The sequence below is a fragment of the Aythya fuligula genome, chromosome 6 (genome assembly GCF_009819795.1).
Source record: "Aythya fuligula isolate bAytFul2 chromosome 6, bAytFul2.pri, whole genome shotgun sequence".
Taxonomy (NCBI): domain Eukaryota; kingdom Metazoa; phylum Chordata; class Aves; order Anseriformes; family Anatidae; genus Aythya; species Aythya fuligula.
Window position 1 is genome coordinate 32050057 of NC_045564.1, and position 20155 is coordinate 32070211.

Below are 20155 nucleotides of genomic sequence, written 5' to 3' on the forward strand. Positions count from 1 at the left end.
GGGCTGCGGGGAGAGGGGAAGGAAGGGAAGGGGTTTCTGCCAGCCCCAGGGCAGGCTGAGGGGGCTGCCAGGGGTGGGGAGGCAGCAGCTGGAGACAGAGAGAGGCCACGAGAGCAGCCGAGTGCTGAACTTTAATGGAAATCCTTGATAAAAACGAAGGGAAAAGAGACCAGAGCCCGGGAGAACAGCACCTGCCTGCAGCCCCCACGCACTGCAGGTGCCCCCGGAGGAGGGACAGCACCGAGGGGATCCTCCTCCAGCACCACCGCTGCCCTCGTACCGCCGGGAGCCAGGCAGGAAAAAAAAAAGGGGCAAAAAGCCCAGCTTCTGCCCAAAACCCACAGCTGGCAAGGGGCAAGAGGGTGGCACAGGCATTCAGAGAGGATAAAACACATGGGCTAGGAGGGCCAAGCCCTGCTCCTCTCAGAGGAGCAGTGTGGTGGCCAAGGACTTCTCTCCAGGGGGCCCAGGCTCTCCCCGCTCTGGCCTGCAGCGAGGGGGGAGCAGACTCAGCTCCCTGAGGCTCCCAGGGGCTCGGGGTCAGTGCAGGGTGACCCAGGCAAGCACAGGCTCAGCCCATGCTGGTCGGGGAAGGGAAGGCCAGGCTGACTCCAAACTCACTCGCAGCTCCCATGCAGCAAAGAAACCAACCCCCCCATCTGGCTCGAACATCAGCCACAAACCCAACTTCAGCAGCTCCTGCCGTTTGTTTTAAAAAAAAAAAAAGGAAGTCACACAGCTCTCCCCAGCAAAACATCCCTCCCTAAAAACAGCCCGCAGGCAGGCGTGCGGCTCAGGGGGCTCCGGAGCCAGCTCCTGGCTCTTCCTTTGAGGTAGGTTGAGGCGTCCCCAGGGAGGGACGGCAGCTGCCCGGTCACAGCAGCAGGGCAGCGTCAGAGGCAGGCGGCAGGCTTCTGCTCGGCTGCAGCAGCGTGCTTGGAGAGAGGTAAAGTTGGAGCAGGGCTGGGCTCCAGGCATCTCCTGAGGTCCTCGTCGGCTGGAGGCAGGAGTTTGCTGCAGGAGAAAGGAGAAGTTGTTTGAGACAGAGATGGGATGGCCACGGCAGCCACTCCCCAAGCACCAGGCAGCCCAGTACGCACGGGGCGTACGGCGCCAAAGAGACAAGTTTGGTCTTGCCAACACCCCGCCAGCCCTACCCCGTTGGCTCTGCAGAAATCAGGTGCTGGCGTCAGACCCCGTAAGCCTTCTTCCTCTCCCCCTCAGACAAAGCTGGCTTCCCTGCTGCCAGTCCTCCCGCAGGGTGTCGGCCCCAAAGCCACGCTGCGAACAGCACGGCCACCGCCAACTCACCCCAGTCCTCCCAGTTCCAGTTTGCTGAAGCCATTTGACTGAACGCCGCTTTTCTGGAGGAGAAAGGACTTCGGGAAGGACCACTGCAGGAGGAGAGAAAGACGAGCAAATGGCCCTTTTGCAAAATCCCCTCAGCCCGCTGTGCCCAGAGAATAGGCTGGGATCTGCAGTGGGCTGCCCTGCCGTGCTTCAGCTTCAACTGCCTTACACTGCTGCGCATCGTCACTGCCACCAGCCTGTTCCCAGAATAGCAAACGGAGCAGTCTCTGCTCTCTGCTTAATGAATCCCTCTGCTGGAAGTGGGAGCAGAGCATCTTGAGGTCAGGAGAGTGGGTTTCTTCGCTAGATCAGCCTGCTCCAAGGCACAGGAGTGACAGACGGAGATTGTTCCCTCACCAAGGGGAATAAAGGGCAGGCGGGATGCTAAATTTGTAAGGCTGTGCCCAACGCATCCAAGGAGCCTCAGATGCAGAGTACTTGCAGATCTGATTTACTGCATGGACTTTATGTTAGCAAGGGATGGAGAAGTGTGGGTTTTTCCAGACTGCTGGAGGCCTCGGCAGCGAGGGAAGAACAGTGCAAACAGGTAGGGCAGGAGCGGAATGTGCAGCAAGTGCTTCTGAACCAGACAACTGCAGGTTTGTGGGCTCTCTGCCCCCCTCTTCACACGCTTTGGAGCACAGAACCACCTCTCCCTAGCTTACCCGTAGCCATACTCACCATCTGGGCCAGATCCGTCCCCGCCCCGGTGTGGTACCCTTTCACACACCAGTTCTTCAGCAGCTCCAGACCTGGGCAGCGACAGAACAGACAAGAAACAAGAATGAGCAGCAAACAGGCAAAATCTTCCCCATTTGGGGCTCACAAATACGCTGCAGAGCGTGAACTCACCCCGCAGTACAATGGCACGCAGTAACTGCCTGAACACGTGCCTCAGCCCCAGCAAACACGGGGTAAAGAGAGGGCGTTCACCCTTTGTAGGAGCAAACGGCGCCGAGCGCCAGCACGTGGGCTGCCGCAGTGCTGCCTCGCTGCCGGGGAGCCAGACGCACCGAGCAGCAGGCTGAGCCAGGCAGGGAAACTGGGGCAAGGCAGGATTTGCTGATTTGGACCAGACTGGCTGTCCCCCAAGCCCGCTGCCTGCCGACAGCAGCTCAGGTAGCCTCCTCCTTGCACAGCAGCGGCCGCAGCAGCTCGGTGCATCACCTCCTACCTGCCTGGAGACACCACAGACACGCTCAGCTCAACGTGGGCTCCATCCCCGGCAGGTGCCAAGGCTGAGGTGCCGTGAGAGTTAAGAACCTGAGGACCAATGGCCAGGAACTTGATGCTGCCCCAGCTGGGGTTACTGTGGCTTGCTATACGATACCAGCCCTGGCTATAGGAGGAATCCTTGCTGCCCAAACTGTGCTCCTCGCTGACCTTTCAGCGAGCCCCAAGACCTCAGGGGGTAAAAAATAAATAAAATGTTGGGGGCTGAGGGCAGCCGGACAGCCCTGCCCCAGCTCTGTGCACCAGGCAGGGCTCTGCACCTTGCTGGCCAGGGAGAGAAGAGGACAGCAAGGAATGTACATCGCTAGGAAGGGGGCACGGGGAGATTGGGTTTTACTCGGGGGAAGGCAATGGGGCAGAGCAAATCTGCTTGCCGGGCTGCCAAGGGGATGCTGGAGCTCTGAACCAGGACCCAGCCCGAGCAGGGCAGCACTTCAGTGCGGATGATGACAGGACCTTTCCTCCAGCTGATGGAAAAGCATCCTGAAAAGGCATTAGCGAGGCAAAGAGTGACACATGCTGACAGCACAGCTGGAGAGGGCTGCGAGGTTGTTATCGCTGTGTGAAGGACAGTCGCTGACCCCTTTGATATTTGCTTAAACAGCAGTGAAGAGTGACAAAAGCTTTTTTTTTTTCCCCCTTTTTTTCTTTCCTCTACGTTACAGCCACACCAGGAGCGCACACACAGCTGTGTCAGTGGAAGGCTGACTCCTACAGAAACATCTCCAGCGAAGTCAGGAGCTAGATGAGCCACAGGCTCACTCCTTTTGCGTTCTCCAACTCCTCACACTGGAACTCTGCTAGTTCTCTCTCCTCAACAGCCTCTCCCACTGTCCTGGGTGAGAAGGAATTGGTCTGGCCCAGCAAGCCTCACTAAAGGCCAGATTTTGTTAAAATACAGAGCTGTCCCGGAAAGATGGAAATGACAGCTAAATTTCCAGGGTTTAGGACAAACGCCCCTTCCTCCTGCATGCAGACACTTTTTTCATTGACTAAAAAGCAGCAGAAGACCAGGGAATAGGCCCAATTTTCCCTTCACTTCACAGACCAGCTGTAAGGAACAAACCCCAGCAACCCCAGCTGTTTCTCCCTCAAAAGGAGGAGGAGGTATGCACCAAGAGGCCTACAGGTTGAAGGCAGAATCCAGCCTGCTTCGGTTGGATACCAGGAAACCCTGAGGCCCCTAGAAGTGCTGGTGCTGAGTTTAGCACAACCAACATCTGTGATCGGCTCGGAATAAGCTTTTCCTGGCATGCGAAGCAGGCTGGGAGGGGAACATATTTCCTGGGTTAGTGTGGAGGCAGGCAGCTCCCTCTCAAAACGTTCAGAAGTCTCCCACGACCGCAGGCTGGAGCCTGCCTGACTCGGGTAACCACGCCAGGCCCTCGGGTGGCACTTACCTTTGTGTTTGTTCGAGTAGTACTTGAGCTCCCACTGGGTCACCAGGATGTTGAAGTAGCGAGGCTGCTCGAAGAAGCGCAGATACCGCATGGAGATGTGGGTGGGGAACACCCGCTCAAACTGCCCGCGCCGCGAATACTCGTCCTCCGTTTCCACGAGAACGCGGACGTCATCTGGGGTCAAGATGTCCAAGACAGAAGAATAAAAATCCTGCAGACAAGAGCAGCCCGGGATCAGGGGGAAGTGAACTACATTTTGCCAGTCCCCTTTCCCACCTCCCCTACTCCCCATACCCTTCCAGGCAGAGGTAAATATGTGCCTGTGCAGTAGTTTAAGCAAACCTGACTTATTTCTGATCAGCTCTCCTGCAGAGATCACGCCCAGAGGGGAGCAATCAGAAAAAGGGCATAGGATGGACACGTGGGATCGTTTGGAAAAGTGGCTTGGCAGTACAAGTAGCAGAGGAGGTTGTGTCATACCTGGTCAGGTACCTTCTGTGTCAAGTAATAGGCCTTCTTCATCTTCTCTGCTGTGAAATGCTCAGAGGCTGGCCTGGGCTTCTCCTTCAAAGCGCTGCCCAGACTGAGGACACACACAAAAAAAAAAAAAAGTGGTAGAACATTTAAGCAGACAAAGCCAAGTACTGCTGTGGCAGGGCTGCTCCCAGCAACTTTGGTGTGATCATGACACCCTTGGGAAGGTGCTGTGGAGGAGAGAATGTTTTCGCCACGGATTTCACTAGTTCTGAGATCAGTGATGCATCCGCAGCCTTGTGCATCGGCACAGGACCCAGGCAGGATGTGGGCTAGGCAACGAGGAGGATCCTGCCAGCTCCTCACTGAGGCACTGCAGCATTCCTTCATCTGAAACGTTAATGACCACCTCGTACCCACAAAGGATGCAAGAGGACCTGATTCAGAGCACACACAGCCTGGAGGGATCACAGATGTACATCCCACTGGGGATGCAGCTCCCTAAGTGCAGTGACAGCCCTGGGTGTCCTGGTACTCAGCACTGGGACTGCACGAGGCAGGAGAGCACCGCTGGCTCCAAGACTTCCTCATGCAACGCCCGAGAATTCCCAAGCCTTGGTTTCAGCCACAGCTCCACATGCCATGGGAAATCCTGGCCTTTTGTATGATCTGACCAGCAACCATCTGAACTATTCGAAGCACCCAAATGAACCATTTGGGGATGCCAGAGCCGGGGAGATACTTGTCCAACACCTTTTAACACTTGTATCAACACAGCTAATTTGTTCAGCCGCCACAAAAATAATTAGAAGTGCGCAGATCCAAACAGGAAGAGCAGAGCCCTGAGGCTGCGCTGCACGGTTCTTGGGAACATCCAGATCTACTGGAATTATGCCCGAATGCAAAAAAAAAACCCTTCGTATCCTTCCCAGGGCAGGAGATACAGTTTAGCAAGGCTGACTCTGGATGCACGAATTCTGGTAATGCATCATCTGAACCATGTTAAGGATCTGGTTAATCCCCCGCAGGTCCCTCCAAGGACACCTGCCCTTCAGCACCTCTGTTGCAAGCCGCAAATGAGCGTGTGATCAAAGCGCCGCGCACGAGCTGGCGAGAGCTCCCTGGGCTGGAATGGGCCCGCACTCCAAGCTTCTCCCTTCGCTCAGGGCACACAGCAGGCAGGAGGCAGGAGGCCTCTCTTCCTCCGTGTCTGCACATCACCCCTGCAAGCTGTCCCTTGGGTGATGTAGGGCCAGCAGCCTCCCTGCTACTGCAGGGAACAGGGCTGGTCCTCCCCACCCCCTGTCAGGTCTGGAACCAGTGAAAGCCCCAAAGCATGGTAAAAAACAAAAGGAAAAGGGGCTTGGGTGGGCACATGCCCAGGAATGAGCCTAACGCAAAAACAAAAAGAGAAAAAAAAAAGAAAAAAAAATAATAGTCACTTCTATTGCAAGACAAAACTGCACACCCACAAACATGTTCTCCATCCTCTGACACCTGTAATTCTGCCTAAGGAACAAATTGCTCCAGCCTTTGCAAAATAACAGGTGCTCCTCCAGCTCAAGGCGGCAGCACGTCAGCTCTGGGGGATGGGGTAAGCGGATCCAGCCCCAACACAGCCAGCCAGCCCTCCAAGCAGATGGAGAGGCAGCGTGGCTCAGCATCACGTTAGTTCTGGCAGGGGGGAGGAAGACTCGACTAACTGCAGAGCAAGCCCGAATTACCCTGGCCTGGCCTCACTTCCAACTATGGACTTGCAGATGGGGCATAAATCCTTCTGCCTCGAAGGGACCGCAGGAACCAGATACCCATGTGATGATGCAAGTCCCTCAGACCCACAGCTGAAGGACCAGCAAGCACGGGCTCTTAACAGCACAGAAGCCAGCATCTACTGGGCTGAAAACAGCACCCAGATGAACTGCCCTGGGAGAAAAGCCTGCTTTGCCCTTCTGCCCTGACAGAGAAGGGGGCTGACCTGCAGGTGGAGTCACTCCTGGTCTGCGGCCTCGAGGCTACGCTGTCCGTGCTGGGCAGAACGAAGCCAGCGAGGTTGAGCAGGTCCCGGATCATCTGGCCCTTGATGCTCACATCCAGAGGGGAGTTGGAGTGGAGGCTGCGGGAAGGAAGCATCACAGCAGTCAGAGCTAAAACAGAGGTGCTGAGCCCCGTGTCCCCCAACATCACGCCCTCCTTCACAGGGGCTCCCCACCAGAAATGGCTCGCTTCACTCCCTCTGCCCAGAGGGCTACCATAAGGGAGGACTTTGCAGCAGGATTGCTGCAATCGGGAGAAGGAGGCTTCAAAGCCCACCACCATTCAGCACAGGGTGCAGGGGGCATCACAGGCCGAATTCCCTTGGTGATAAAAAAAATTCGTCCACCCTGCACCGGCTCTGAGACAGACTTTGGGGGAGAAACTGCTTTACCTCGGGGAAATGTTGACCTCTAAGATCCAGGGCTTGAGGTTTTCATCCAGCATGATATCAAACCCAAAGAGCTCATGGCAGCAGTAGGGCCGCCGCACGTACATCTTCACCAGGCTGTTCACGTAGGGCTCAGATCTGCAAGCCAAGTGAAAACGCTCGTTTCCACCAGGCAGGCAGCAGAGATCTGCCTGTTCACAGCACACTGCCGCTTCTGAGAGCGCACGCAGCCACACGCTGCGGGAACGGGTGGGCTGAACGCCTGCAAGCTGCTGCTGCACTGCGTATGGAGCCGCCATCAGATCCTGAGCGACCTCCCCGCCCCCCCCAGAGCTGCCCCCACCCCAGCCTTTGTCACACAGGGCCTGCTTCTGAAGGCAAGGATTCCCCCAGCCCCGAGGGACTTTTATTCTCAGGCGTCCTGCGCAAGTGGTGCAGCGGGTGGCAGGCACGGGGCAGAGTGCCAGGTACGCTGCGCCCTCCTGGGCACCACCCCTGCGCCGCAGGCAGAGCCAGGAGCTATGCACCCCTTGCAGCTACTGCAGAAAGAACGTGGGTAACACGATAAAAGGAAGGATCTGGAGAGAAATACTGAAGCCAACGGCGGTGGCAGCATTTAGATTAAGAGGAAAAGGACCAGGCTGAGAGGGAGCTGAGAGGAACAGAGCAAGGGGTGGCAGGACTCACGCAATGATGGTTTTGATAACGATGTCCTTGATCTTCTCCCAGATGGCCTCGCTGTTAACTCCTTTCTGGGTCAGGTAACTCCAGAGAGCTTTGAGTGCCCTGGGAGACAGAAAGCAAAGGAGATGGCTTTGTTGCCTAAACCTGCTAGGGAAGTGATAACAGCAACGGGGAGCGTTGACAAAGCTCTTCCTCAGCAGCAAGCCAGGGGGCAAATTTCCACCTTTCCTGAGTGCAGCCATCCTTCTGCCATCCCCAAACCAGTCAACTCCTGGTTGCAGCCCTCCCCAGCCTGGCACCTCATCTTGCAGGGCCAAGCTACCAGCACCATAAATCTGTCATAGACTTGTCCCAGCATTGGAGTAATAAGTCCCAAATTAGCACACGAGCGAGGTACGTCAGCCCCAGATCTTCTTTTCCCTCCCCCTCCGTGTCCTTAGCAAACCTCCCCTTCCTGCAGGCCTTCTCCAGGAGCACTGCAAAGCAGCTCAGCAGGAATCCAGCAAGACCCCCGTAAATCTTTTAGCTCGAGTCATTTCGCTGAGGCTCTGGGGGTGGAGAGATTTCATTTATTTTTATTTTTGTATTGTGGAGAAAAGGATGGTGGGGGAGAGTCTCTCTGCTTTTTATGAGTTTCCCACACCACACCAAGCGCTGCGAGTTGCCCTGACATTAAGCCAAGGATGCTCAGATGTTGCTTAAATGAGACCGTGTGGCCAATGGCCAGGAATCCAAAGGTCACGCTTCCTGCATACAAGATGGAGTTGATTACAGCCACTCTCATCTTCAGCGTGGGAGCAGCCAGCTTGGATTTGCGTGGCGGGACCAAAAAACCACACGATCCCACCCCCAGGGGATGCCAGCTGCTGGGGGACAGCAGCCCCTTCTCAGTGCACCTGTGGAGGGACAGACCACCGGGTCCAGGTGCAAGAAAGCAATCCTCTCACAGCAAAGCACCTCTCGCAGCTTCCCTTTGAAGTCAACCAAGTAGCCCAGCCCAGGCCCACAAATCGAGAACTCTAACCTGCACTATTTTTAAAAGAGTTTAAACACCACTGTGGAATCAGAGACAAGTGCCTGAGCACTTGGATCAGTCCGCCCGTGGGACAGCGGGGAACAGAAACTCCTGCAAGACTGCAGCCCTGCTCTGAAGCGCCTAGAAATGCACCGCTGCTCCTTAGCACCACGTCCCCTTCACACCGATTAGCACACACATTACCCATTTTGTACCAAACCTGCTCCGTTCTCTGGCTCCGCAGAGAAGCGTGCGATGGGCAGAAGCTCCCACCCAGCCCACCTAGCTAATTTAAGCGTCAGAACTGCCTATCAAGTTTCTAACAGGAAAAAGAAATATATCAGACTCAGCCTTAACCACATCCCATCAACCCCACACCAGGACAAGAAGATGAATGAGCACAGATGAGAGCAGAGCTTGAAGCAGGGAACAGTGCAGGCAACAACCACAGCTGAAGCAGCAGTGGACGGGATAAATCACAGGCCAGGACAAACTCATTCCTCCAAGCAGGAGGAGAAAATACAGGAAGCACCTTCGAGTTTTGGGTACAAATACCAAAAATAAGGCTGACTTAACAGGAAAAAGAAAGAGCTGCCCCTGTGCCCTGAAAGCTCTCCCCCCAAGCACCTACCATTTGTGCCCCTGACAAGCAGTCTCATCCGAATTGGACTTGTACTCCGTGTTCTTCTTGTTCACGCTGTAATTGGTCAAGTGCACGAATTTGTTGCTGAGGCTCTTCATCGAGGAGGAGTACCTGGAGGAGATGAGAGCAGGACAAGCAGTCTGCAGCAGCTCTGCTATCTTTCCTCTCGGCCACCCGCTAGCTCTGCTGCTGCCCTCTCCCAGGGTGCCTGGAGCAAGGCCTCCTCTATCCACAACCTCTATCCCCACAGACCCAGAGCTGACTGGATTAAGGACGAGGCACAGAGCAGGCTGCCTCGGGGCCGAGGGATGCAAAAGATCAGAGCACTGCTGAGCAAAAGCAGTGAAGGAACTGCAGCAGCCCAGTGCGATATAGCCCAAACTGGATGGGACGTCTTAATTTATGGTACGTCAACTCCCAGCACAGGCAGCACGTTTATCTTGAGCTGAGCTTGCTTTGGGAAAGGTGGATGAATGAAGCATCCTCTCTGCCACGCAACCTACTTGCAGCTAGCGAAGCGAACCAATCCGTCCTTGAACAGGTAAACCCTGAGGGGATCGTAGCAAGTGACATACACGTAGATCCTCAGGTCGAATTTCCTCCCGCCAATGAGGTAGGGTTTGTGCAGGTACCTGCAAGGGGAAGCAAGCACCAGGAGAGGGTCACAGCTTCTGCAAATGTTCTGGGAACATTTAAGAGGTACAGCGGGCCACAGATGGTTTGGTTCAGTGAGCAGAAACAGCTGGAAGTTTTCGCCCGAACCATTTCATTATTCACCCCACCCCAAAAGTTCATGATTTTCCATAAAAGAGTTTATTGCTTCACATGGGAGGCAGACAAGCCAACACAGCAGCTCCCCGCCTGCCAAACAGCACAGTGCTCCTGCCCTCAGGAGAACCTTCCCAGAAAGCAGGCACAAACCAAATGAGCTACTCCATTTTTCTGCACGAGGAGAGATTTTGAGAATCCTCTCATTTCAAGACAACCCTTTGGCCAATTCCCAACTCCTCACAGTGGGCTTCTGAGCACTGGGTAAGGTTCGTGTGCCTCTAAAGACACCAAACCCCAGAGGTCAAAGCAGTGGGAGTGGGATCCCAGCAGAGCTGAAGCTGGCTCACCTGCCAGACAGAAGCTCCAGAACGCCTGTGGAGCCAAACTAAGATCTAGATTGTACCCAAGACCACAAAACTTCCTGCAGGGACAGCAGCACTCCTGTAAGCCCAGCTGCAGCTGACGGAGCCAGGCTTCCAGCAGCAGCATTACGCCCAGGCAGCAGAGAAGTTTCCAGATGCAAATCAGATGCTTCTGCTCTGCTGGCTAGTGGCCAGATCTGCCCAGATCTGGCCTGAGGGGTGAGGCACTAGGAAGTCGACCTGTCAACCTTGTTTTTCTTCCCTCACCTCTGCACCAGCAGCGGTCTCCTTTTGGGGAGCTGGCTCCATTTGTGGATAACCTGAATGCCAATGCCTCTTGCTGATGCTGGCTGCAAAACATTAACGAGAAGGGATCAGACGTTCTCCCTGCAGCTACACAGGGACAGGGAATCGCGTGCAGCTTTGCCCTTACTGGTTTCACAATCCATTTCTGCTGGCTAGCTCCTTCCTCCCATGCTTTCCTGAGTAATTTGATGTCCTGGGGCAGGATGAAGGACTGGGGGAAGAAATTAAACTCCTTCTTTCCACAGCGAGTCTGCATCTTCAACAGGTTGCGCCACAGCCGGTCTTTTCTCCCAATTTGAAACGAACCAGGGAAGTGGTTTAGCTGGAAAGGAACCCAGATCCCGTGAGATCTCCCCGACACCCCATGCTGCTCCCTGGCCAGGGGATACATCCTCCCTCAACCCAGTGCAAGGACATCTTCCTTCCTCCCCCAGCAGGCCTGCACCAAGGCAGGACCCGCCTGCTCTTGAAGCTTCGCAGTGACAAACAGTTCTGGCTCCCTTCTGCCAGTGGGAAGATTACTTTAAACAGCAATAACTGGGTTTTATTAGGCAAAACCACAAGCAAACAGAGCTTAGCTACAGCCTTGCTCTGTAGCTGGCCAGCAGAGCTGTTCGCTCAGCTCCCATTTGTGCCTGTCTCCTGGGCTCATCTCCCAGCACAAAAATACCAACTGCCACACGGGGAAAGGGACAGGGCAAGGACAGTTTGCACAGCAAACACCTGGCCCCGAAGGGAGGACTCCCAAACTGCTCCCAGCACACTTCCCACCTACGTGGACGGGGTCAGCCCACACCATCCCCTACCTTCTGGTGCTCCCGGATGGCTCTGAAGCCGGGGGATTTCATGTGGTGGCCCCAGCAGCCCAGCCAGTCATTGCTCTCTGCAGGAAAACCAGAAATGTCCATGACCAAGCACCCTGCCGCCCACAACACCCTCTCAACCCAACAGCACCCCGTTTCCTTGGGCTGCTAGAAGTGTGCCAGGGATAGTGCACAGTGATAGCTCCAAGCAATCACAGTGGTTATGGCAAAACTGCCCAACCAAAGGCTGTGAGTGGGATCCAGACACCCAGGAGGGTCATATCCCCACAAACAGGACTGCTGTAAGGGTCTGTGCAGACACGGGGTCAAAGAAATAGCTTTGAACCCCCAATATCCTATCCTTACCTTCCTTTTTTTTTTTTTTTCCAGCAGGCAAATAAAGCAGTTAACTAATCAGATCTGCTCTGCAGAGGGATGTGTAGGATTGCACGACTTGTTAGGCCTTGGTCTGCCCAGCGTGTCTCATTCTATCCCTAAAATTAACCGAGCAGAGGTCTCCTGATACACACAGGAGTCCTGTAAATATTTTTGGGAGCTCACCCTGCAGGGGAGGGATAAAAGCTGGGAATGCTCAGTGCTTCCTCAGCCCCCTCCTACACGTCTCTTCAGTGCCAAGATCCCACCCCAGAGAGCTCACCAGTTGAGGTCAGAGAGAAGGCCATCATCTTCCTCAGCACGTGGGGACGAGGGGCAGCGGTGCTGGGCTTGGCACCAGGAGAGCGCCAGCCTCCTTAGCGTGGCAGCACCATCTAGAGGCGCAGCTCAAACAAGCCAGATCCCAGCTCTGCTGCCCCACATGCTGCCCCAGCTCCTCCCAACATAGGAGTATGCCCCCGTGCTCCACGCCAGGGACAAGCCAAAAGGGAGCCTGGGTTCTGCCGGGACCCACAGAGCTCAGATATAGCGGGTCGCACAGGCAGAAGCAGGAATCCAGCACCCTACAGCACCCAGCCTGTATCCTGCTCTGCAGGCTGCCTCCTCACACCCACAGGCTGGAGGCGAGAGAGGCCACGCCGCATCAGCTGCTGCCAGCCTCCCACAACTTACTTTTGCTGACTCTGAAGTGAGACCTGCCAATGGTTTGCTTCACGATGTTCGGCGTGACCGTGCACATTTTCCACCGCAGCAGCTTCCTCTGCTCCCAAGGCAGCTTTTCCACTAGGGAGGCAAAAAGTTGAGGACAGGAGGAAACCAAACACGATACCTCGATTTTCTGCAGCTGTATCCAGGGCAATTCTTATGTTTGGTTGCAGGTCTGCAGGGAGGGGGTGTAATTGTGTAATCCGCTTCCAGAACCAGCATGGAACAGAAGACCCGACGGCTGGGGGAGGTCCGGGATGCTGGAACACGGCCTGGCAACACGCCCCAGCTCACCTCTCTCATCCCGCGTACTGAAGTAGATGGTTGGAGGCACATTAGGGAACAAACTGCAGACAAGAGCTGGCTTGAGCACCTTCTCCTGATCCTCTGTGGGCTGGGCCAGGCACTCGATGCATTTCCTAGGAGAGATGAAGCAGCAGGCGGATGGCTACAGGTGAGAAACAGCACCGGGAGCATCTACACGGGCAGCTCCACAGAGGCCAGTTTACATCTCAACACCCATAAACTATCGTCCACAGTTGCCATGAACCAAGGAGTTTCTGGTACCTTTGCAAAAATATATTGCAAAGAGGGCAGTAAATACAAGAACAACATCAGAGACAGGAAAAACACTAGAGCAAAACCAGACACCCAGGCAGGAACCAAGAGGAAACTCAGGAGGAGGTTATGACCCTAAAGGGACCGTGGCCTGTGGAGGAACCTACACCAGAACAGTCAAGTAAGGAGCTAGGAACAGCAGAAGAAATGGAGGCACATCACACTGAGCAGCCTCCTGTGCTGCCCTCCTCCACAAGAGAAACATGCAATAACAGGTCTGGAGATCAGAAAAAGGAGAGAGCTGGGCTGTTCTTCCTAAGTGGCTATTTCTATCCATCCATTATTTTCACTGCCAGAACCAGTACAAGTTTATTCACCAGCCATAAAGCAAACTGGTTGCAAGTCCTCGACAAGAAACTGTTCTGCTGTGGCCCAAGACTGCAGCAATCAGGAATTTGCATCATTGCAGCGTGGTGCAAGCAGTGGGCATAAAGGCCAGCAACCAATCTGCAGGGACAAGGGGTGGAGTTTGCACCAAATGCGTGTGCCAACTGTTGTTATCTCCTTCTGGGTTTTGCAGGGGCACGGGGTGGGGTTTGTTACACAATAAAACCTATAACCAGGTCGACAGGAACGTGGGGTAGAGGCTGTAATGAACACGTGGTTAAGATGTTGTAACCCTCTTGGTTTTGGTGTGTTTAGATTAGATATAAGGAAGAAAATCTTTACTCTGAGGGTGCTGAGGCACTGAACAGGCTGCCCAGAGAAGCTGTGGATGTCCCAGCCCTGGGGGTGTCCAAGGCCAGGCTGGATGGGGCTTTGGGCAGCCTGGGTTGGTGGGAGGTGTCCCTGCCCACGGCAAGGGGGGTGGGATTAGGTGGGCTTTAAGGTCCCCTTCCAACCCAAACCTTTCTATGACTCGATGTCAATCCCTAATAGCTGGGAGGAAAGGGAGCACCGATAACACACCTCTTGCTACACACACGACGATGCTATCAGTGGAGTTTATAACGAACAAGATTCCCACAGAAGTTCTGAAGTGTTTTGCAGAGGCGAGGCCTGGGATGGACGGAGCATAATTGGCAGGGCTTTGGTAGCAGGTGGCCTCGGGAAGGAGGCGAGGGACTGCCCAGTGCTGAAGGCATCTGCCTGAGTGATGCAGGCTCCTTCCCGGGGGCCAGCTGCTCCTCGTGTTGCCTCCCCAGGATGTTTTGCTGTCAGCTGGGTAATAGAGAGCTCAGAGTTCACCTGGCTTGACCTTTGTGGACTGTTGCTATCTTCACTCCATTCCCTCACACATTACAGCTCTCCTCTGTCACCGGAGAGGACAAAGACGGCCCAGTCTGGACAAAGATGCCAAGTTGCAGGGCACTATTTACAGCTACTAACCTGGACGGGAGAGCCCCAGAGCCACGAGATGGCATGCCAGCGACAGAGGAAGCATCCGAGTCACCTGCAGGAGGAAAGAGAGCCGGGTTTTGCCTCCGTGGGGAGCGAGTGCACACACAGGGAGGGAGGGAGGAGAGAAAACAAACGGTCCTGGGGACAGACCCTTCTCTGCTGCCCCGAATCCTGGGGTCCCAAGTTTTATCTGCTAACTGAACTGGTGGCACAAAGCACAGGGCAGGGGGTGGAACCGACTGCCCTGCACACAAAGAGCTGGGCAAGTGTTGCAGCAGGACAGTGCTGAACCCTAGCCCGTTTCCTAGAGGAAACCACACAGCTCCCCCTTGCTGCTGAGTCACATTTGGGTTCAGCACACCCTCTGGGGTCCCAGGCAGCCCCCCCTGCCCCTGCGCTCCCCACCCTGCTGAGGCACGGGGCACAGCTCCCTCGGGAACGGGCACTCACTGTCCTCTTCCTCGTCTGTGCCACAGCTCTCATCCAGCCCATCGGGAAGCTCTTCCTCCACATCGTCCTGGGGGTGGCTTGGCTCCAGCAGTGCCTCCCCAGCAGCGACACTGGGACAGAGGACATCAGGTTAGAGGGAGCAGCACGTGCTTTCTGGCTCCAAAAAGCCCAGCACCCACAACGCAGCAAGAAATATTTGGCCAGAGGAGTGACAGCTCTCCTCTCCCCAGTGCTCACACAATCCCAAGATAATAAGATGGACAGGCCCCAGGGAACACCAAGACAGAGACACAAGGACCCCCTCTCCCAGCAGGATGAACGCTGGCAGCACCACAGCAGCTGGGGTCGTGCCTCCCCCAGAGCTCTCGTGGCCAAAGGAGGAAGGTTTCGCCACCACGGCCAGCCCAGCTCCCCTCACCACAGCCTTCCTCCCCTCCTCTACTCACTCGGGCTTCCCTGGGAGCACAGCCTGGGGCCGCTTCTCCTCCTTCCCCAGCGTGACAGCAGACATCTGAGCCGCCACCTGGGAGATGGCAGCCGGGTGCTGAGGCTCCGCCGCCCGCTCCCTGCCTCCCAGCGGCCGGCAGTCGCTGCCACGCTCGGGAGAGGCAGCTCGGGAGGCCAGGAGGTGGAGGCCGATCCTCTTGGTGCACGCAGCGGCACCCTCGCTGCCCGTGAGGCCCAAAGAACCGGCAAGGCGGCGGCTGCTGCCCGGCTCCAAGTTGAGGGGGGCGATGGTTTCCTTGGGGGCGAGCTGCGCTGCCATGTGATGCCCCCACCCGCTCCCGAGGGGCACCCCGCCTGCCATCGTCCTGCCGGGGCTTCTCACATCCCTCCCAAAGCTGCAGGAGGTGGCCGTCTGCCCGGCCAGCCGCTGCGCAGCCCTTCTGGGGCTGAGCTCTGGCTCCTTCTCGCCGAAGCCGCGCGCTCTCCTCTCGGTGTCCCCCAGCGGCCAGGAGCAGCGCTCCCTCCTCAGGGTCAGGCTCAGGGAGGGGACGCAGCTTTGCTCCTGCTCGCTGCTTTGCGCCACGGGGGTGCTGGGGGAGCAAGCCCCATCGTCCCTGGAGCAGGGCCACGAGACAGCAGGGAAAGCGGGGGCGTTCTTCAGCTTCTTGATCTCCGGTGGCTGCAGCGGAGGCACTTGGGTGCTGAGTGGCCGCAGGAAGGAGTTGTTGTTGAGCACCGGGCGGTAGGAGCCGGCCACCTGCCGAGCCGAGCTGAGGGCAGAGCCCTTGACTCCAGAGCTTCTGTGCTCCTCGGGCAGCGCAGGCAGCAGGCAGGGCTCCATCAGCACGGAAGACATCGCCCTTGCCGTGGCAGAGCCGCTGTCCCGGGGGCTTTGGAAAGGAAACCTGGAGCTTTCCAAGCCCGGCTTGGCTCTCAGGCAGGAGCGGCGGTGGAGCAGCGCGCTGCCACACAGCTCCGGGCAGGGCTGCGAGCGTTCAGCGGGGTGCGTGGGGCATGGCGAGGGGGGGTACGGGGAGCTGGACTGCTGCAAAGGGACCCCCGAGGGCGGGGGGCTGCGCTCCTGGCAAACGCTCCCGTGCTGCCCCTCCAGAGCCCAGATGGGTTTCGCCTGCTGAGGAGCGCTGCGCCAGGCCTGCTGGGGCTGCGTGTGCTCTGCTGCGGGGCCGAAGCTCTTCTGTTTGGGGCCCAGGTTAGAGGGTTGCGGGCCTGCAGAGGCCATGGACAGCCATAGCACGTGGGGCGAGAGCCAGGCGGTCATCTACGGTCATCTACAGCGGCATTTTCGCTGGCCTGAAAAGAGAAGAGAGCACAAGGGGCACGGTGAGCCCAGCAGCCGGCGCCGGGAGGAGCAGGGGCAGCGTCAGAGACAGAGCTGGCAGCTCAGGCGAAACCAAAGGACAAAGAACGACTTGCAAAAGGCCCTGGGAAAAAAAGTCCTGTGCACACAAAAGCTTTGACTTTGCAAACACAAAAGGTTTCCCTGGCTGCCACAGCAAGCCTGGCCTCAAGGCGAGACAGCTCCCTGCCTGCCTCAGGGCTGGCACCACAGCCAGGGCCCATCCGTGTGGCCCTGCACCTCCAAATCCCACCGTGCCACCTCTCTGGGCTGCACGGAAAGCCCCTAAATGCTTCTTTTTTTTCTTTTTTTTTTTCTTTCCCTTCTTGTTCCCTTAAAGCTTCAGCTGCCCAGGTTACATACAAAAAAAAAAGCACGGGGCTGCTCTACCATCAGCCCTTTGGTGGCACCGCACGCGTGCATCCCCCTTAATCTCAGCCCTGCAGAAGTCTCTCTGAGCAGCAGCTGGCAGCCCACAGACCTGCACAGACGTCCTAAATCCTGCTGAAAGTGTTCCGCCACACCTGCACGATCCCTTTGTGCCTGAGGAGAAGGGGAAGAGGAGAGCTGTGCGCCAGGTATGCGGCCTGCTTTAGCACGTGCCTGGAGGGCACGCTGAGATCAGAAATTGTATCCCGAGCTGGCTGAGGTGCTGCCTTCCTCTGCAGCCAGCCTCTCAGCTCACACAAGCCTGCAGGTTTAAAGCAAAAAAAAGGATAAAAAGGGTAAGCAGAGCATTAACCACCCCCCTGAATCTCCTTGTGATACGCACACCTCCTTTGTCACCTGCAAAGCAAGCGTGGGCTGCGGCAGCTGAGGTGTTGCTGCCAGACCCCAGCCTTGCTCAGGGGCACCAGGAAAGCACCGTGGGGCTTGCTCCGAGCAAGCTGCAGCCCTCACACACCTCCCTGAGCTACGAACCGGGCCCCTGAGCTCCAGCACAAGCTCCCACGGGGCCAGCAACCCCCCCGCCCTGACCAGATGAACCCCGGCCGTGCTGTGACATTCGCAGCGATTAGCACAAAGCGGCTCGGATGCCGCGAGCCGCCCGGCTCGAGTTTCCCCGGGTCAACAAGAGCTCGGCGTCCACACCAAGCCGCCTCGTAGTGCCCAGAGCACAAGTGCACTTGAACGCAGCCCGGCCCTGCCTCCAGTCCCCGGCCCCACAGCAGCAGAGGGGACACGTGCTGTCACCCAGGGGCTGTGTGACACACCAGGGCTCGCCAAAAGGACGCCTTGAAGCAGCCAGGAGAAGCAGCGGAGACGCAGGCACCCTCACGTGCCAGGTACACCCCCGTGGGACGCAGCTCAGGGGGGGTCTCCTCGTGTTTGGCTCACCCGTGCCTCCATCCGGGAGGAAGGTGACAGCTCGGTCACTGCTTCTGCCAAGCCAACCCTCGGGCACCAGCTCTAGAAGGATGCTCGGCAGGTTTTTTTTTGTAGAAACAGGAGCTGGGAAAAGCCCAGCTCCGCTCCCAGGGCGAATTGGCAGGGCTGGGAGTCAAACCCAAACATCATTACCCGTAATTAATGCATTTTGGCTTGGCCTTACTGCTGCACAACAAATATCGAGGCCAAGGTTGTCGCTGCTAGCGGGCGCCCGGCTGCACCTGCTCACAACTCTTGGGTTCGCACCTTTTATTATGGCCACAGCCCTGACGGATGTCACCTTGCCCCGACCCCAGGGCGCTCCACCGAGCCTCGGGGGCAGGAGGGAGCTTCTCCCCGCCGCACCGCCCGAAATTACGGGCGCACAACCCCAGCCCCCGTCACGTGAGTGGGAGCAGGGAGGTTATTTTAAGCCCGGCTGTGGTGACACGCTTAAAATAACGAGAGCTTGCAAGGGGATGAGCTGCACGCTGACCTGATAACGCGCCGTCAGCCTCGCGCATCCACGAGTCACAAGAGGGGTAAGAAAAAAAAAAAAGAAAAGAAGTCAGAAGTCAGGCAAGTGTGATCTGCTGTTATTTTCTACGCCACTGCAGGGCAGGGCTGCAGCCTGCTCTTTGCGATGAGAAAAGGTAAGGCTGGTTTCTAAAGGAGATCTGAGCTCACGCCACATCCCTCCCTTGGAGCTGCGGGGCTTTGATTAATGCTTGAACAGGAGAGTTAGCATCAACACAACGCAACCGGGTTTTAAAACCAACAGTTTCAAAATCAGGGCTTCTTCCCCTTCTAAAAATGTAAAAGCTTTCAACAAAGCCCAACGCATGAATCCAAGAGCAATGTATGGAGTGTGCCCAAGCTGCTCGCACGCCTGGTAACGAGACGCAAACTCCAGCAGCAAGGAACCCACCCTCGGCTCCAGCAAACGGGCAGCCTCAGCCCCACGTGGGTCACACAGAGGCACCCGAGCTGAAGCAGCACGAGGCCCCACAAAAACCAGGCGGCGAGGACAAGGCGGCACAGCGACAGCTCCGTCACCGCGGGGACGCCTGCGGGATGGGGGCTGCCCCAAAGAAATTCATTCTGGGGGCAAACCCAGAGGCACGGGACGATGATGAGCAGCCTCTCCCCTGCTCTGCGCAGACTGTAACGTGCCAAGCTTGTGTTTGGCCACTTGGGTCAAAAAAAAAAAACAGCAAGAAGCCACGGCCATGAGGGCACGTTGGCAAATTCCCCTGCATCCAGGGCCACCTCTGTGTTTCTCGCTGCCCTCAGGACGTCAGCGCCCGGTGCCAGCTGAGCTCAGAGACTCCGGCGTGATGAGGCAGAAAAGCTGTGGCTGCGTCATGGGGGGACGGCCGAAATCAAGGGCTGGCCCGACCCGACCCGGAGCCTGCCTCGGGCTGGCTGCCCTCAGTCACACTTTCTCATCCTCTCAGCTATGCCACGCCACCAGCCTGAGCAGGGCGATGACTCCGGGTTAAAAATAAGCAGTTCCAGCGCGGGGTGTTGTACAGCTTTGCGTTTCAAAGCGGCACAGGGGCAGCGTTCTTCATCCAGCCTGGCGTTTGGGGAATTTTTTCGGCTGGAGCTGGGGATTTCGGCCAGCAGAGGAGGCGGCAGGCGGGCAGCGCAGAGCAGCGTGGTTGGAGCCAGCCCGTCCGCGCTCAGCCTGGGGCGCGGAAACAAACCGGAGGTGGAAAACTCACCGGGAGCGCTGCAGGGACAGAACAGCACGGCAGAACGAGCAAACGAGAAGCGTGCGGTTCATTTACAACCCTCCAGTGCTTTATCCAACCTCATTTCTATATAATTTTCCTCTGAAAAACACCTGGGAGTGGAAAAAGCCGCCTCCGGCACACGGCCGGGCACAGCCCCGGGACACCCCCGGGTGAGGCCTCAGCGGGGCCCAGCAGGCCCGACAGGCCCGGGGCCTGCAGGGGGAGGCCCGGCGGGCGCCCCCCGGCCCAGCCCCGGGTTTGAGGCCGTGCT

At 57.0% G+C, this 20155-nt stretch overlaps 1 protein-coding gene across 1 annotated transcript; it reads right to left on the reverse strand.

Annotated features, from left to right (window-relative positions):
* Positions 1–153: 153 nt before the first annotated feature.
* On the reverse strand, positions 154–20118 carry TTLL4 (tubulin tyrosine ligase like 4). Its single transcript, XM_032190527.1, has 19 exons — positions 19873–20118; positions 15420–16731; positions 14974–15083; positions 14512–14575; positions 12859–12983; positions 12532–12642; positions 11467–11543; positions 10788–10982; positions 10622–10704; positions 9725–9853; positions 9210–9332; positions 7567–7665; positions 6883–7017; positions 6433–6570; positions 4464–4566; positions 3984–4194; positions 2032–2102; positions 1312–1394; positions 154–1014 (listed from the first exon to the last, which is right to left on the reverse strand). Exons 2-19 carry the CDS (start codon positions 16697–16699, stop codon positions 894–896), a joined length of 3258 nt encoding a protein of 1085 aa, XP_032046418.1. The 5' UTR covers positions 16700–16731; positions 19873–20118; the 3' UTR covers positions 154–893.
* Positions 20119–20155: the final 37 nt, after the last annotated feature.

What these genes read in the sequence shown, in the direction of transcription:
- TTLL4 (XM_032190527.1), bottom strand. Translation starts at nt 16,699, where the DNA reads ATGACCGCCTGGCTCTCGCCCCACGTGCTATGGCTGTCCATGGCCTCT. An exon ending in GTTATCAAAACCATCATTGC is followed by an intron (nt 7,018 to 7,566) that starts GTGAGTCCTGCC and finishes CTTGGCTTGCAG; the next exon opens with ATCTGAGCCCTACGTGAACA. An exon ending in AGGAGTGACTCCACCTGCAG is followed by an intron (nt 4,567 to 6,432) that starts GTCAGCCCCCTT and finishes GTGTGTCCTCAG; the next exon opens with TCTGGGCAGCGCTTTGAAGG.